Genomic DNA, 18,650 nt, shown 5'->3' with positions numbered 1-18,650 from the left:
TTAGTCTGGGTACCGAAGCTGCTCGCTGTTCATGGGACTACGCTCCTAAGTTTTGCGTATTTAATTGTGCCTACTGAAATACATTCGCAATAACCAAGTCACTCCTCACAAGATAGCCGACAGTGTTCGCTTCGTTCCGACCACAAAGCACAACGTGAGCTGCTTCAAGCGCATCTTCCGATCGGGGGCGGTTAAATGATTGATTGCATTTTTTTATTCCCTAAATTCACTGCCTTGATTTCCCATGATGGACCTCCGGATAATGATGCGGTATCGCCTCGTTCTTGATCAACTGCGGCGGTTCACAGGAAAGTTTAAAGTCGGGGCGCTGAAGGAGCCGATTTTTCTCAGAACTTATCGGAAAGAGACGAATCAACAGATTTGAAATGGGTATTCTGATTGCTTCCGTCTAGGCTTGGCAGTCGGGTAATTTCTCAGCCCTCGTGCTTTTTCAGGTAGCATGGCATCTGAGAACCGGAAGGGCGTTACGTTTGAACGATTTGTCCCCCCCCCGGACAACCGGATGCAGCTGTCAGAGGCAAGACAGCATGACGCAGAAGCGCACAGCTAGAATGATCGATTGGAACACATGTTGAGACTCGATGACCATTGAAAAATACACATCATCCGGTGTAGCAAGAAAGCACCGATGAACGGATGATCTCCTTCAAGTGACAACCGTGAACAAACATCCTTTTTTGTGTTGTTGTCTATTTCAACGAACCGATTTGCTGGCCAGGTATGGTCTGTATGGTGTACAGTTCGGAGTACAACTCGTTCAACGCCAGTCATTAAATCAGTCATGCTCGATATGTGGCTGTTGAACGACTAGTCCCGGCTGTCTTTGATAGTTTGGCAATCCTGTACCCACGTGAGTCTGCACGGAGCAGGTACTGCGCCCAATGTGCGTGCATTCACCGGGCATACGTTCAGCTCCTAACGCGAAGGTGCTGCCGCCTTGACGTGGTGTCTGGGGCTTCAGTGCTGCAATGGTTCCGCGGACTATACTGGCTGGGACTTTGTTCCACAAGGTGTAACCATGCCAGGAAGGCCGAAGAAGAGCAGCAGATGAAGAGTAGCGAGACCCATGACCACAAGTAATCGTGCTACGAGGGGTGCACTATGAATGTCAAGGTAGTAAGGTGTTTCAGGTGGCCAGTGTGTTCTTGTTCGTGGAAGAAGCGATTCTGGCTTCTCCCGAGAAAGGACGGGTTAGAAAAGGTCTGCCCCAAAAACCGCACCTCCGATCGTTCCAACGATTGACCGTGACCACCGGCGCATTATTCAATACGGTTGAAATAATTTTAAAACCAAAGAGTCTGGTACTGCTCAAAAGGTATCTGCTGTGCGCAGCCGCATCAGGAATGAAACAGCAACGTCTTATTCCCTGTGCCATCGGTTTGGGCCAACTCTCTGCAGCCGAGCAGGTCAGACTCTTGAGTCACCGGCTATATTGGCTGGAACTCCCACAGTCAGACCAAGAGCGGCGAGACCCCTGACCACGGTCAATCGTGCTACGAGGGGAACGAGCCAGCGAGGTCATACGAAGACTTGGCAGCGAACTGTGAAGGGTATACCAGCAACTTCAGATGCACCGTCTCCTTGGACCTTGACGCCGGAACCGAACGCATCAATGGTTAGAGAAATTATTAGACAGCACTCATGCATCCAAGATTTTGCCTTCAACGTAAAGCTCCCCTTCGAATCCCCTACCTAAAAGTTTACCGACAGCTTGTATATTATGTCAGCTACCGCCTCCAATGCGCACCTACCTCCCCACCTCCCCAAATCATCGGTAAACGAAACTGTGGCAGCTATAAGCAGTGTATGGCAAGTACGCCTTAAACAGCCCTCTGAATAAAAAAAGAAACGTTCAGCTGTAGCACTCTTTCGGTGCCTAACTGCCATGCCACACGAAAGAAGCACGAGGGCTGGGATACTACCAGGTTGCCCAAGCCTAGACAGGGGAAGTCGAGAGGCGGAGGTCGGGTTCGAACCACGGACCTTCCGGTCGGTGAAATTCGCGCTCTAACCACTTTGTCCATCTCGCCCCTTTTTGAACTCTGAATAGTGATCACTATCCCCTTTGTTTGCCACCAAACTATAGAATCTGAGTTTCCAGATCACCAAATTCCGGCCACTCAAACCTCAAGAACATTATTGTCCAAGAAAAAAACCGTGGGAGTACCGAAAACCAACAAGCACTTCCTTGTTAGGCACATCCAGTTGGATCTCCGTTTTTTACAGTTGATTAGTTATCTTCCAGACTGTTCTCCGATTCTGGGGCCACAGTTCGATTTTCGGGAAATGCGTTACCTCAAGGGTTCGAATTCAACCGCGGACATCTCGACTGTTCCTGTCTAGGTTTGGGCAACGTAACATCTTGGTTCAGCCTCTGTGCTTCCTTCGGATGGGTCGGGATCGGCCTCGAAAAGCGTATCACAGCCGAGCGCAAAGCATACTGGTCAACATGGGTTACTTGGGTTGACCCGAACTTGGAATGATTGAGCTGGTGAAATGGGGTATCCTATTTGTCCCTTACGAATGCCTGCATTGGAACGATGTTCTAGGCGGTTCCTTGAGGGTGCAGCTTACAGGATGGAACGTTAGATATGGCATGCTTTAACGCCTCCCTCATCCATTTGGTTGGGGTTGGTTGAATTTCCACCATCTGGTAGTTGGGTACGCTCAGTTCGCCAGTAAGTTCATCTGTGCCTACGAAAGAAGCGCGAGGGCTTAAATCCTGCCAACCTGCCCGAGCCTAGACACTGTCAAAATGGTACGCTCAGTTCGCCAGTAAGTTCATCTGTGCCTACGAAAGAAGCGCGAGGGCTTAAATCCTGCCAACCTGCCCGAGCCTAGACAGAAACTGTCAAAATGCTGACCTTCCGGTCACTAAGAACCTAGCCATCTCGGCGACGATACATGAAAACCGAATCAGTGGATATGATGACCGTTGACCAGGGTCTGTCCTCATTTCTCTTTCCTTTGACACTTTTCAACCGTCTTGTTTCATCTTCTCGCTGCTTGCGAATGGCTTCACAAACTCTGACTGACGTCGTTAAAACGAGTTCAGCTTTTGTTGAGTGAAGTGGTCAACCTTGGCTGTCGTTTCTTATTCGGTTTATTGTCTTTCATCAGGGCTGCTTGATGAACCGCTACTCACCACCACGGTGGACGATACCGCGCAGATGCCGACTGCCCCACCTCCACCGAGTCGCGCCAGAGTGCCCATCCCATCCTCTGATTCGAATCCGTTTGTCGCAACCGAATCGTCAGTCCAGGATGTACACCCGGAGGAAAACCCTGCTTCGCATGGATTGGAACCCGTCGGTGAGCCCTGGTACGTGGGTACGATGTCGCGCAAGGAAGCCGAGCGATTACTTCGATACGAGGGGGACTTCCTAGTGCGTGCCAGTGCCCAACACCCGGGACAATTTGTGCTAAGTGGCTTACAGGATAACAAATGTCGACATCTATTATTGGCTGACCCTAAAGGTCAGGTGAGCGCGTTTTGTCCAATCGCCTTGTCAACCCTCCCCCCTGGAACTCATCAGCGGTTTATTTACGCACTCACTCTCCCTACTTACTTTAGGTAAGGACAAAGGAGCGCGTGTTTGGCAGTATCCAACATCTGATCGACTACCACGTTCAGAACGGTGTGCCGATTCGTTCGGGGGACAGCGAAATCCGCCTAATCTTTCCGGTATCCGCACAAAACCTTTTCGAATTCTAGCACCGACCTCATGGCCTCTCCCTCCTCCTGTGTAGTACATCTTCAACTCTGCAATGACCTGGGTAAGACGACTTTTGTCGGCTTCGCCAGGTATCTTTGTTCACCAGGTCAGTACAACAACGTATGCGTTTTCCTGCCTTAATTTTACCTTGGCTTCGATTATTTTACTACGGCACTATGAATAATTTTACCACCACAGGGTGGCGGTAGACCATCCCTAGCCCGCGGTTACGTTCGACTCACTTTTGGGTGTGGGACACAAAAGTACGGTCCGTGAGTACCGCCAGCTATCGATTATTGCTTTATTCCCGCTTTCATGCGGTTAGTGATCGTTCAGCTGCGATGGTCTTTCGGTGGCCGGTTGCCGCCACTGTGGGATGAAGCACGAGGGCTGAACGAACTGCCGCAATCGGAAAGCCAGGATTTGCCTCGAACCATAGATTTTCACGTCGTAACTGCTGAGTTGTCTCGACTTATGAGTAGTGAACGCCACGAACCCTAGCATGGTGGTACTTGCGCGATATCGCAGAGTAAATATGCTCTTTGAAATATACCGCTCTAATCGGAAGGGTATTGCAAAGAACAGTGCAGCGGCACGTTTTTTTCCACCCGAAAATTTTGAGTTCAGTTCATCAATCAACCGTTCAGCTTTTTAGGTGCGCGGCTGCCATGCCACCCGAAGCAAGCGCGAGGGCCGAGATTCTGCCTGGTTACCCATGTCTAGACGAGGTGCTAGGGTTTGGTTCGAACCACGAAACTTCTTATCAGTGAGTTGGCGCCCTAACCATTTGCCTGTCTCGGCTGGGCGTGGTGGCATCCCCGCCTGTAATCTACCTACTTGCGGGTCCGACGTTGAAATCTCCCAGGGACGGGAGTTCTTTTGCTGACTAGCGCATGTTGATGGCGCGCCCAGCACGACGCTGATATCACTCGGAAGTCAGGCTGTTGCTTAAGAAAGCGCTAGCCTGTCCAGGGGGGTGCCTAGCTGCCATGCCACCCGAAGGAAGCACGAGGGCTGGGAGTCCGCCAGGTTGCCCAAGCCTAGACAGGGGTTCGAACGACGGACCTTCCGGTCACAGTAAATTCGCGCTCTAACCACTTGGGCCATCTGAGCGGAGCAGTTCGCAGGCACCATTACCTATGCAATCCCAGGTGAGCAAGACAGGAGTACAGTAATTTCTGTGTTCAATAGGCCACCCAGTGGTTGGGGCGCAAAAGTAGTGACCTGAAGATTCGTGGTTCGAGCCCAACCATGGCATATGGACCGCTCCTTCTCTAGATTTTGGCAACCTGGAAGTATCTCAACACTTGATTGAGTACTTTATTAGGCGTTCAAGCTGTGTCAACGTAAAACGGAAGGTGGGCAAGATCCTTGATAGACTCCGAATTACGGAGACAACGATACCGGACAAACAGAAAGCATTATCGGCAAATGTGGCTTTCAGTTGGTGCTTGCTGGAACTGCGCTACTGGATAAAGGACAAGCCAACAGTTGATCGCGTGTGATGTAGGACTGATTGTTGACTTATCCACTTCAGGGTCCCACTTGCGTTTCCCTCTCCGGAACGTACGTGAAGGTCGCAACAGCTCACCCGCGCTGTGATTCTGGTCCTCACCTAATATCTGAGGCGTGTGCTTCTTTTTATGTTCGCAGCAATCTTGAGCACAATGCTGCAGAATGTCAAGCCTTGAACACTGTGTAGCGATGCTTTATTGCGAATTCCACTAGTCAGTTAGATTACGCAGTGTAGATATGTGGGACCAAAGACCGAAAATCTCATGCCTAATTATGCTGCGCCATACTGCATTACGGGCCACGCCCTTTTCATGTGATTCTCCCTGGTCGTGTCTAGAAATCCAATGGAAAATTGCAGGTTACCGACCCGGTTACTTAACCGGACCGCCTAGCTTACGTCTATTTGTCGTTGTGTTCCGAGCTTGGTCTTTGTTGAGGTTCGCATAGCACGTTGGGACAACTCTGCTACCGATGCATTGTTCCATCATGGCGCTCGAGATAGCTAAGTGGTTCGTGGGCGAACTTACTGACCGGAAGGTCCGTGGTTCGAACCCAACCTTGGCTTTTCGAGTGCTCGCGTCTAGACTTTGATAACCTTGAAAAATCCCGGCCTCCTTCGTGTAACATGGTAGCCAGACACTGAAAGGGTGTTCGGTTGAACGATTTTCATTGGTACTGCCACTACACTCTACTCTGGCCTCCTTACTTCATGGTTGTATGGCTGTTGGGCACCAATTCTCCTTATACTTCGATTGATGATAAAGTCGCTCTGCTGTAATTGGTGCAGCTGGTGGACCTGAGTTGCGGTGCCTCTTCAATGATGGATGATGTGTTGAACGGCTTCAAGGAGACTTGATTTGGGCACGAAGCACCACAAGTCTGTTGCGCTACACAAACAACCATTATGTAAGAGCTTTCGGCGCTTGCTTATCCGTTATCGATTTGCCATGACCGTAACCCCTGATTAGAGTGGGACTGGACGTATGCCGTCCGCTCTCTTGTCGGCCATCTACAGGTATTTCGACCCGAAATAATGGCTGTTGGGCACCAATTCTCCTTATACTTCGATTGATGATAAAGTCGCTCTGCTGTAATTGGTGCAGCTGGTGGACCTGAGTTGCGGTGCCTCTTCAATGATGGATGATGTGTTGAACGGCTTCAAGGAGACTTGATTTGGGCACGAAGCACCACAAGTCTGTTGCGCTACACAAACAACCATTATGTAAGAGCTTTCGGCGCTTGCTTATCCGTTATCGATTTGCCATGACCGTAACCCCTGATTAGAGTGGGACTGGACGTATGCCGTCCGCTCTCTTGTCGGCCATCTACAGGTATTTCGACACTATCCGAAATAATTCGATCTGGTGCGTCTTCAGATCTCTGTGGAACAAGCACAACGCTGTGGCTGGAACGCTGATTCATGATCTCGTATATAATATTCCTGATAGCATGTGGTCACCTTGATTTATGTAGATATTAGAAAAAAAGTCTAGGTGTGGTCATTCAACCCGTTTTGTTTGCCTTGCGTTTTTTCTCTCAACAGCAGTATCCAAATGGCTAACGGTAATTTGTGTACAACGAATATTCATTCTGCCGCCGGTACTCCCGCCATCCCCGTATTCATCACATTCCACACCAATCAGGGCAACTTCTCATTCCGCGATGTCTTTGGTGCTTTCATCATTCCATCGCTTTCCGCATGCCATCTTACTTGCTTTTTTCCAATTGCCTCTCATTGAACACCATATTGTGCGTGTACTTCGCCATCCAGCCTGATCAGCTTCATTAGACCCCCGTCGCCAACATTTTTATTCGTATTTCGTTCACTTGACTTCTTCTGTCACTAATTGTATAATCTCATTCACTTCATTGATCACTTGCAGTTTCGTAAACCTGACATATTCCTCTTCCTAGTTGTTTACTAACTTAAAAATACTTGATGCCACGCCGCCTCCACGATCCCCACTACCGGCTGGTTGGTCCTTTTTAAAGCAGGAGTTCACAAACCACCCTGACCAAAACGCATGTCTGGTTTCCGGAGCTACACAGTGACGGTTTCATTCAGAATATCTCCCCCGTCCGGGGCAGAGTTTGTCGTCTAACCCGTGTGCCTTCCTGCCGGGGTCTGCGGCGCTCTCCTAGCATTTAGCTATTTGGAAGCAGTAGCCACCATCCACTGATAACGCGTGCAGTTGACCACTTTTCGGAAGACTTTAATGCCTGCACCTCACTGCGAATTTCTAAAAGATTCCCCTGTGTTCCTCACAACGGTTGACCGAATAAGCTAAGTCTGGCGCATGTAATGGGCATCACGATCGCCATAGGGGATTGGTAAACAGTCGCAACTTTCAATGCCTTCCGGTAATCTGGATATCGTCTGCTAACATGGCTTGGGATCCTACCTCGTGTCCCTAGCTTCCTTGGGCGAGTTCTGCTTTAGCCTGATTCTATCCGTTACCACACACGAAGGTCTTATCGGATCCTAGCTATCCCGTCGCTTCAAACGGCGAAGAAAACTTGTTCCGTTTGTTCATGTCACAGGGGCCACAAACTGAGTCACAATGAGCTCGGGACGGCGGGGATGTTCGTAATCACTGGACTGCGATTAAATTGCTATTGTTCACAGTCTCGGCGTCCCCGCGGCAGTTGGTTGATTCTAGATGATATGTATCGCAGTTGCTGACGGGTCATCAGAATATCGATGCCACTCCTAGTCCTTTCGCGTTCACGGGAAAGTGGGACGGTTGGGCGATTAATTGAACGGCACTGTTGCGATAGTGGCGTATCGTACCAACATGAGGAGGACGGGTGGAACACATTCACTTTAAGAAGGACATGGTAAGCGGGCGGTTCAGTTGGATCTCCCGTGGAACCGCACTGGTATGCAACTGAATGACCTTCCCTAATTTCCTGAAGTTTGGGTTCATTTAAAACAAGGTTATGCAGAACTCGGGTGCTGCGCCTATCTGGTGATCCTCAAGAAGGGCGAAACCTACCGTCCAGTAATAAGGGGTTCTCAGCATTTTCATGGGTTGCGTGTCATATCTAGACACTTGAACGGCTTGTTGAACTGCACTATGGGTTACGTATGCCGAACCATCGTTTGCCGAAGAGAGTACTGTTTTCCATGCCCAACTCAGAGTGGCGTAAACAGAGAGGTGGCCAACCCTTGACCTGGCATAGGAGTATGAAGGAGATCACGAAACGCTTGGGTGCTGTCAGTGCTACTCGCCTTCCAGGATGAGGACCGCGTGATCCTTAGTGTGCCTTGTTGGAGACACTACAAGATATGGCTGCCAACCGATGTCAGTGGCGTTCCTGTTGTCAGTTTCTATCCAGATTGCCTGAGTGAGTGTCTGGAGGTATAGGCACCTCAGAATGATTGTGTTGGGCTAGTACTAAGTCCCTCCCCCGTCCACCTTACTCTTTGCCTTTACAATAAGGCTTTCCAATAAATCATGGTTAAACGGTAGTGAAGCATTGGTGTTGAATACTGATGTCATGCTGTCAGTGATGATGACTATCGGTTACCACAAGCGTGGGAGCTGATATGCCCCGGACGCCAACTAGGTCCGTCACGACATTGTAAAGTTTCACTTTATGTGCACTTCATGTCCCTTCCTTTGTGTTGTGCGTGCTTCGTATCCAAGCCAGCCTTTGAACATTCTGCCTCTGTTGGTTTCTTTCAAAACAATCGAACACCATTGATGACCGCTCGTTTTGTTTAAGTGAGCATCGGGTTTCAACGCCTCCACAACGTGTCTCGGGCACCAATAAGGAAAGCCTGGGGTGGGGGATCCACGGCCGTCCTCAAGGGTTGTCCGAAGGCATGCGTGGCCGGCCGAATACAAACGCGGAAGCTCAGTATACCGGTGATTCTCATATAACTTTTGTTCATATGTTTGATATCAAATAAATTGTTAGGAAACAAGTCTGTTTGCTGCCTTCGTTCTTATGGCTTCCACGGGGAGGGGGCCAGTTCTTTCCGTGAGTGTGTTGCAAAGGCCTCACTGAAATGACATGCGTATGTCGACAATTTGTAGCAATGCAGCGCAAACTCTGAAAGTGGTGAATCATGGATGACGCTAGTGGGAGCACTCGACATGAATCGCAAGGGCACAGGGATCAGTCGGTCAAAGTCACAGTACGGACGAATTGGCTGGCAACGGCTTGCTGGTACAATCAGATGAATAAAATTAGAACAAGAAATCCATAGGTAGTGGAGGTAAGAGTGAAATTCCGGACTTTTGAAGGTAAGGGTTCACGCGGAACAACGGAGCAGACATGGAAACAATAACTGTTTTTAGGCCATAAGCTTGTGAATAAGAGCAACCTGTGAGCATTACCTGAAGCGCGGCCGGCTAAGCATGTGGTCATATTTGTGGCAGGGGATCTCAGCAGAAACAGTATGACCGGAGACTCAGCCTTGAGAATTATGAACGTAATGTATATTCCGCTTGATGCACTAAGACCTCTCTGGAGTTCGTGAACTATTGCTTTAGCCGAAGAAAACTGCTAGCATTCGTCACCCCAATACCTGGGTGGCGCGTATCATATCACGTAAGGGTAAATTTCCGAAGGGAAAGGACTATACCAGAAAGCGGTCCCACAAAATATAGTAAGCCTAATAACCATTCTTGATAAAACCCTAAGGTGGTGCTTACTGGTCTGCAGACCACTGAGAGGGTGGAAGACATTGATTCAGAACAGATTCATCCGTCCGACGCTGGCGCCGGCCGTGTGGGAGAGAGTGACGCGTTGCCTCTAAGGTGTGTAGAGACGGAGACTTTCAGGTAGAACTATCGGTGCTTGGCAACCATCCTGGCGTGGTAGCCAAGTGTATCCCATGTACGCTACGAAGTACCAGGTGACTGACTTTCTGAAATGAGAGTTGAAGAAAATTGTTACGGATGGAAAACGCAAAGAAGGATCACGTGACAAAGCCCGTCTAGTAAGGATGTATATCACCATTACTTCCATATAAATGAACCAAAGTGGCGGGAACCATGAACTACGTGCCCTAAAAATTACCTCCCGGTGTACGTCGTATTCAAATGAAAGGCAAATAACCACTTTTCTCACAGAACTTTGCGATAAACGGTTGATTTATGGTTGTACAAGAATACAGGAATAGACGAACTCTTATCGAATGACAAGACAGTTTGCTGCGAAGGATGCACCGACGGCTCCTTTATTATTAACTAGGGTTAGAGTAATCACTGGTAAGACTAAATACATAAAATACTGGTTTCGCTATTTGATGAGACCAAGTAACATTTTGGAAGGCCTTAGAAATGTGCATTTCGGGCTACTAAGCTAACCTGCAAGTATCGATTTGGCATCTGTTATCCAAATGGTGGTTCAGCTGCAATTAGACAGCAAACACTGAAACCGAATAAAACAGGAACAGAATACTTGCGCGTTTTATGATAGAGATTGGACTAACCAATCACCATGGATTTATCGAATACCGATTATAACGCGAGCGAGATGTATGATAACGTGGGTTAGAAGCGGGCTACGCCAAACTACTGCGAACAAGAAATTTTCTGTTATGTTCAGTGAGGTCACTCGTAGGCCCCCCATTCAGTAGAGCCATCATTTTTGAATGTTCGCGCCGCTGAAATTAAATCCAACCAGAATGCGGATGAAGCCACAAGAAACATGATCACCTACCTGAAAAATAACTGGCTCATTGCATGTATGAACGTGAAGGGCAACGACGTGACGGAGGAAAAGCTGGAACAAGGGGACAAACGTTTCAAAAGTTATGTGATTTTAAATTGCAGACGACGGAACCTAGAAAAACGAGGCTTCAGTGTCACCCGTGTTTAGGCGATAAAGCTGAAATGCGGGACCAAAACTGAAAACCGTTACTGATGATGCGTGACCTTGGACTGTTCAGTTGGTGACCAGGATCGTGCAAGGCGCAAGTAGGCATGATAAGGAATCGGCGGTGGCGATTGTCAGAAAATTGTATCACAAAAATTTAGTGGATAAAGTTGCTGATATCGATTGGTTTCATGACGACTACTCGCCCACCAAATAAACTCCGCCATCTGGACATTCTTGATTAATTTTTCAGACCTCACATGTACACCTGGCCACCCTCGCGACTCCTTTCTTCAAGAAACAGTTGATGTACACTCTAGTATACTTGAATTGTGCAACTCGGATATCTCTACCGTCGTCTTCAATTAGTTCGATATCTCCCCGAACATTAGCGCTTTTCCGTTGCAGTAGAAGCTCCCCTGGTCACGTAAGACTCCTGCGAATCATCGTTGCATGTACGATGATTGCGCGAAGAGGACAATGTCATAGTCAGATGGAAGTACTCAATTAAATAATAATAATAATAATAATAATAATAGGTTTCTTCCGCACCTTGTAGGGAACAATGGGCATGAGGTCAGACTAATTCAAAGACTCAGTCGGCTGACATGAACTAGAACTGGAAAAACATTGCTGGCCGTGAGTGAACTTCCCAAGTGAAATTTTTTTCAGATGACAGGCCAGTTTTTTCAACTGTGGTTTATGGAATTGCCAGGTGCATAACTCAACCGAGGCGAGCCCAACACCAGCAGCAACAAACAGAACTCAGCTGTACTTTCACGTTTCCTTTCTCGAATGAACACAAACAGTATGCATCGACGGACGAATGTTTTGACCGCTCATTTTGTGCCTGGCCGAAAACCTCGGGTTTCCAAAATCAATGTTCCCACCCAGACTCGTGTGCCTACCGGGGCTTTCAGGGTAGCGTTTGGGGCTCCCTCTGTGACTATGCAGGAACTTATAGGGATCATGTTAACTGAGGCATGATTGGGCGTCGCAACTTGAAACCTTCGGGCAACAGCACAACGAGAAAAAAGGCAAAACCAAGGAGTCGTGCCTATTAATTCGAAAGTCACCGCGGTATTGGGTACCGAAAAAACTAGAGTATTGGGCAAGAGGTACCAAGATTTTAATGAGGAAGTCGGCTAACATGGACCAAAACTGATATTCATTGTTGGCCACGAGCTTCCATGTGCGGTTACTTAAATGATCAGGGTACAAAAAAACAAAATGGAGACGGAAGAATTCGATGTGGAGATAAATAGCAGGCTTTTTCTGAAAAAGATGGCTTACGTTGCGACTAAGTGGGTTCAGTGGTGTCACCGTTGTAAGAAAGTCAGTTGTGAAAGATAGTTTTGATGGAATGATAGTGCCAATGGACAGGGACAAAGGAACGTCGCGAATTAATTTGAACTTATGGACGGGTAGACTGAAAATGCAGCGAAAAACCAGCGTGAGTGAATCCGAATGACATATTCAGCGGGTTGGAATAAACTCGTTTAAGAGGCGGTTAGGGTTGGGTGAACAGATTGTTCGTGGTCGCAATTACAGGATCTATTTGGTGACTGGTGACGGTCAAGAGTGGAAGCAAAATAATTGCGGAAATGCCATCAGACTGGATACGGCAGCCTCGTGTCATTATTGCATTGACACTTCGGTTTCTGGACAACCACGTGAGAGTCATCAGGGTTGCCGCAACCGGGAAGGGGATGCGCGTTTTCGCAGCAGCTGGATCAGAATGAGACGATGAGATTGACACAGAAAGAGTCAGACTGATGTGAGAGTAATTTTGACTTATTTGAATCACCATGTGGGAGGTAGCTGGGGACCAGCATGACTAAATTATTTGATTGCCAAACGGGGTGGTTGTAGCAACTACAGCCGAAGTTTGAAGTAAAGCGTAGATGCTGTCCAACAGGATAGTCAACCGCGAAAAGCTCGAGGCAGCTGGCACAAATTTTTTCAAAATCAACATATCCTCTTCTAGTTCATGACCGCTTTTTCTCTTAACTTACTGTTCCCCGGGTTCATGCATAGACGCACCCACCTGAAACCAAAGCTTATCAAGCCTTGACGCTCATCTCACTGTGCCAATAAATTTGTAAGACTCAGACACACACGGCCATTGTTTTGAATGCTGAGGATGGAACAGAGTTCGCGTTTCAGACAAGTGACACTACCTTGACTTTATCTAATATTAAGCCTGATCTGCGTCCCATCTATCTAATTCACTCATTGGCGGTTTTGTTCGCTACACAATACCAAGCTAGCTACCATCAACTCCACACTTCTTTTGAAGTTCTATCCCCTAGTGGGGTGCTAACACGTACTCTCTCAATGTCTTGGGTTATTCAGCTACTTTTAACCATTCAGCCAGACGTTACAAATCGCCAGAATCCTCGAGCTCGAAGTTCTTATGTGGAGCTCACTCGATCGTACCCTGCGCATTTTGCGGAACACTCTATGGAAGGTAGTCTTGTGTTTTTCTCACAGTACTATGAGGTTTTCCAGGATATAATGGAGAATTTGCAGTCCTCACTAAATGGTTGTTTGATTACTAGGAGATGCGCGCCACCTTATTACCCGCGCTCTATGGTACACGGACGAGTTTCTTTGCGGTTAAACCTGGGCATCCCGCGGCTCCCGATCCAACAGCGAGTTTACGCCATCGTCTCTTACTGCCAGTTTAATTCACGTTTTTCTCCTTCCGTATTCGCAAAACCTAATAGTGGACCTCTTGAATTACCTTACACAAATTCCTTCACCATGGACAAAAGGTTGTGGAAAACGCCCCCTTTCATATCAGCAACATATACTTTCAAGTCGGCTCTCTAAACACCATCAGTTCCTAACTTTTTCCGAGGAAGCCCAAAGTTTTTATCGCACCGTATCCTATGCTGAAAGTCTATGAAAACGTACTATAGGCATTTATCATCCCTGACTAACTTTTGAATTTTAGGGTGAAGACCTATTTTACTTAACCATTCAGCATCAAGACACATGCAGCAAAGGTTCCTCATCGATGGAGCAGGCATCTACTTTGCTCAAACCACGCAAATACGATCCCGCTTTACTCATGTGTCCGCTGGTTTGGTGACGCTCTGTGGTAACCCCGAGGAACCCGTTTTACCCCCAGTGAAAGATTCCGCACTGACATCAAAGCAGTATTTCACACTTAACTGCAGAAGTCCAACTTACTCCGATTTATTCTATACTTATATGTACTGGATCAGTAATGTGAACCAACCGTCGGTGTTCATAGACGACACACACTTATCTTCGAACGAACTAATCAGGAGTTAACGTTTCTCCAGCCGTATTTTACGCTAGCGTTTTTCACACTCGTGTCGTCACTGATAAATAGTTACCGGACCCACCTGGCTCACCAGTGCTTACCCTATGATGACCGTACGTCCCACCAGCCTCTTGAATTTTGAAACATCGACGGAGGTAGCCAACACACTAGGTGAAATTTTTTGAAAGCAACAGATGGAATTCTACTGGTTCATCCAACAGAAAGACTAAACTGGGAAAGGCACGTCCAGTTTTCGACCGTTCGGCTTATGGCTGTTAAAATGTTGATTCCTTTCCTTTATTTTTTATGTTGCACAACTCGATTCCCCCTTTTGTGTTATTTTGGTCTATGCCTATGCCACCCTTGTTGTTTTTGACCTGAACATAAACCGTTCTTTGACCTTGTCATCGGACGTGTCGTTTAAGTTCACACGTGGTTTCGCTAGCTTGTAAAGACGTGGCTCCGAGTCGGCGTGGACTTTGAAACCCATTAGGAATTAGCAGTTCCTAACCGGTGTATGGAAGCCGGCATAGTCCCATGATTTGAGGTTTGTAAAGCTTTATAATTTTATTATTGTACTAATAGTACCGCATTTGTAGATAAACCTCCATTTAAAAGAATTGCCTTTTGGGGTTTTGCGCGTAACTCGACGTGGTTCAACAGATTGCTGGAATCAATCTATATAAAATGCCTCGACTCGTCCATGAATGGATTTATTGACAGACGTTATTAGGGTTGTAAGATCACGTTAAATAACATAGGAGTTCGCCCTTGCAAAAAAGTCATGCATTGCTTGACGTAAAGGAAGAGTTTCTTCAGAGAGTGAAGTGGTGAATAGTCACCTGGCTTCAAAGTATCCATGGCATGGATGGAGGAAACCGGAAGCCGTTGGCCATACTCTAATGCGTGGCTATGTGCAGCTCCCGGGGCGGTGGATTCAAGCATATCTGAAACTAGTCGTCTGGTCGCTTGTGAATCCAACTCGCAGAACGTACGCTGAATGCATCGTGGAAGCATTCGTCTTTGGGAAAAGGAACTGTCATACCTTGCGATATCTTCGACACCATTTGGGGGCACTGATTTCAAATTGCAAGGAAAAGCAGTTCGTGTTCAACTACTGTAAGTGTAACGGGCGTGGAGCATTTATTCTGCGACAAAACCCACCAATTTAAGGCTCACTGGGCACAAGTAGAACACAAATCTTCCTCATGGATGCGGACCCGGAATGCGCGTGGTGAACTCTCTCATTATTAAAATTGGAATAAATGAGTCCAATGTCTCCCAGATATATCCATTTGGATTATGGGATTGTCAACGGTCAGGACGTGCTGCACAAATACCTCAGCGATTGTGCACCCGGACGCGGATGCGTGCTAAATGGTCAGTTTCTGGACACAGAACAGTGCGTGAAATCAAGCATTACAACTGTAAATACAAGGTCAGTCGGCTTAAAGAAAAAACACTAAAATGTTTCTCCGGACAATCAATATGGTGGAGGAGAACGTAAACGGATCAATCACAACCCTGGGGCAGAGCTGTCCGATTGTAAGCATCGGGCGAACAAACCAGATGAAAGGAAATTATGCCAACCATAACTCGGATTTCTAGTTGACCAAACCCGTTGAGTTTATTCGACCTTGCGGTCAGCCAGTCATATTTCAACTTCCGGATGATGTTTATAGAATATATAAGCGCTCGCAGAAGAGAGATTCATCCATATAAACAGGCAATGACGTTGTCAGCGTGACTGAGGTCGAAACTTTTGTGATGAAGTTGCCCAATTCAGGCAGACAAGCTAACAATCAAGAGGCACTGCTCTCCCCATTCCGCAACTTAACTGCAAAAGGAAGGAACCTGAGATCTCCCACTCAACGTGCTAATTCATGCAAATTCTGGCAACTCATTATGCCTAGAAGACCACTGAGCAGATCGCATCCTGCCAAAGTTAACGGACGAGCAATCAAGTCACGGCAAACCTCACACTCCGTGAAGAACATAATTTTGCGGCACCAAAAAGCCGTCTGCCACTCGAATAACTCTATAAAACAACAGAATAGGAAGCCAGGTTTCGTGCACTGCTTCTCCACCCCAAACAACTGACGCAGTCTTCGTCACCATCTCTTAGAAAATTAGTAGCACCTGGGGTGCAATGAAGAACAGAGCGCGTAGTTGTACAAATAACCAACCGAAGAAAAAAGGATGGCTGAGATTCTCAATCGAGCAGCTAACGCATGGGATGAGCTCGATGAACGGAACTAAATATCCAATCCACACACCTTTTAGAGTAAAAATTACCACGAGGTATCGTGAGATTTTCACCATAGAGTTGAACCGAGGAAGTGATAACTGGCCCGCTGGAGCTGATTACCCAAATTGGGTTGCGAAACATGGGGTCGGACTTGAGGTATGAAGGCTTTATTGAAATTTTTCTTGGCAAGAAGACCAAAAACAGAATAAAAGCAGGGCGACGTTAGGGGGAAAATATTCCAAACGATAAATCGGGAAAGGAAGATGGGCGCATTTACAGGAGAATAATATAGAAGTTCGGGAATGCAAGTTAGCAATGTGCACCGGATTTCGACAGAGGCCATCTGTGTTCAGTGGCAAACATGCATTGAATTCCTCCTTCACAGCCAACAAGGAGCTTTGGTTCGTTGGCGAAAGTCGGGAAGAATTCGGGAAGTCGTCTTACGCCTTACATTCCTTTCGATGCTCTGTATTCGTACAATGGAATTGAATATTTGAAAGCTCCGATGTGTCCCTGTTTGGGTAAAAGATAAAAGAAACTGAGTTCAAATTACGAGCCTAGTCTTTAGTGTCCCATCTAGGCATTCCGAGCTCGCAGCGATGCCGGGAAAATATTCCATCATATCTTTTTCGCCAGAGTTAAATGGCTTCATTAAACAATGTAATTCGTTGAGCTGCGAAAATATGGATGTAGATTGGAGTGGTTTTTCGTTTCAGCAGATATACATAAAATGCAAAATTCTTGCGTAAAACGTTTTATCCCACTGGGAAAGGTTTTGCAGCTAACAGCATTGTACAGTTAACGGGCCCCAGTCCGTGCTGGTACCGGCATAATGTTTGAACAACGCGCTTAAGCAAGACCGCGAGGTAATGCACGTTGTAATACACACACCCGCGTGATGTACCTGAATGCCGCGTGAGGTTCCCATTACGGGAGAAATGCAAAAAGACGGGAAATAGTCTACCTGAAATAAGCTCAATATTTCGTGACCTGGCAATAATTCATTTTGTTTAAGCAAGTCAAACTTTCATGGCCTCTTTACCCGCGTAGTTGAAAATCAATTTGTTGGTTCACGCGCTTAGTCAAACTCTTGAGCGATCAAATAATGTTCTTCTGTCTCTCGTACGCGCCACAGACGAAGTGCGCAAACAGATATCAACGTGAAATTTCTGAAATAGCGAATGGAATGATGCTCCCTTGATCTAGATTCAAGGCTATGGGAAATGTAAATGTGAATCCATCTTTCAACTTCCTAGTTGATCCATGATCTCTGGTATACGATTGCATGGACATCGGTTTCCAAAAATGGCCTGCAGTGAAAACAGTCACTTCTGTCGTTCAGATGATTTCCTTCATGATAATTTTTTGGCGGTTGCGAGGCAATCGCTGAACACTAAGGACTGACAATATCCCCACGTTTGACTACTTATTGCTGAGAAAAATCACGAGAAGCCGACCAATTTTAGAAGCAGGGGTGAAATATTCCAATGTTTTCGAGTGAAGAAGGCACAACTGTACCCCGATAACGTGAAATTGCACATGACAAATAATGGTCGAACTCCAGATCCGACAGACGTAGGTGGTCATACATTTGAAAGCCCCCAGGGCTAATGAATCACTATAATTCCATCAGGACATTATTCGTGTGACATATCCGTTGTTTCCCAACCAGCCTTTTGAGCTAAATGGAATTGTTCTGGTTGGCGCACCTACACAATATCGCGGTTCATAGACGGGCCTGTCCACTGTTATTGTATTAAAAAACCGGAGGAAAAATTGTGTATGCAGGACAGTATATGCCCAGAGGCCAGGAATTAACTCAATTAACTGATGTGCGACTCACAGAAAAAAAGTGCAAACCCGCTGGCGAATGTTGTTGGAGGAAGTTGATCTTGGCTATGTTATCCAGTCGTGGTTTTGTGTTAGGAAGCAAAAAGATGAACATGCCTTTATCTACGAGATGGAACAGTATCGTACCGTGGAATCAGAAGTCAACTTCCAGTGGAGGAATTGTAGGGGATAA

The 18,650-nt window shown here is 46.9% G+C and overlaps 3 protein-coding genes across 3 annotated transcripts in view; 1 reads left to right on the top strand and 2 right to left on the bottom strand.

Moving 5' to 3' along the window:
* T265_05870 (hypothetical protein) overlaps window positions 1-7,253 on the top strand; it is a gene marked incomplete at both ends in the record, with an annotated part of 44,971 nt that extends 37,718 nt beyond the window's left edge. Inside the window, 3 exons of the mRNA XM_009170999.1 lie at window positions 3,142-3,503; window positions 3,596-3,843; window positions 6,796-7,253. Coding sequence (XP_009169263.1) covers window positions 3,142-3,503; window positions 3,596-3,736 — 503 coding nt within the window. The remainder of the gene's footprint in view (window positions 1-3,141; window positions 3,504-3,595; window positions 3,844-6,795) is intronic.
* Window positions 6,471-6,674, bottom strand: T265_05869 (hypothetical protein; the record flags this gene model as incomplete). Its single annotated transcript, XM_009170998.1, has 1 exon — window positions 6,471-6,674. The coding sequence occupies one exon, from the start codon at window positions 6,672-6,674 to the stop codon at window positions 6,471-6,473; it is 204 nt and encodes a 67-aa protein (XP_009169262.1).
* A 1,951-nt stretch (window positions 7,254-9,204) lies between the features above and the next one.
* T265_05868 (hypothetical protein) overlaps window positions 9,205-18,650 on the bottom strand; it is a gene marked incomplete at both ends in the record, with an annotated part of 17,228 nt that continues 7,782 nt past the window's right edge. The window contains 2 exons of the mRNA XM_009170997.1: window positions 9,205-9,425; window positions 15,222-15,455. Coding sequence (XP_009169261.1) covers window positions 9,205-9,425; window positions 15,222-15,455 — 455 coding nt within the window. The remainder of the gene's footprint in view (window positions 9,426-15,221; window positions 15,456-18,650) is intronic.

The sequence above is a fragment of the Opisthorchis viverrini genome, assembly GCF_000715545.1.
Source record: "Opisthorchis viverrini unplaced genomic scaffold opera_v5_116, whole genome shotgun sequence".
Taxonomy (NCBI): Eukaryota; Metazoa; Platyhelminthes; class Trematoda; order Opisthorchiida; family Opisthorchiidae; genus Opisthorchis; species Opisthorchis viverrini.
Note: the sequence above shows the minus strand (reverse complement) of the source record. Positions and strands in the feature narration are given on the sequence as shown.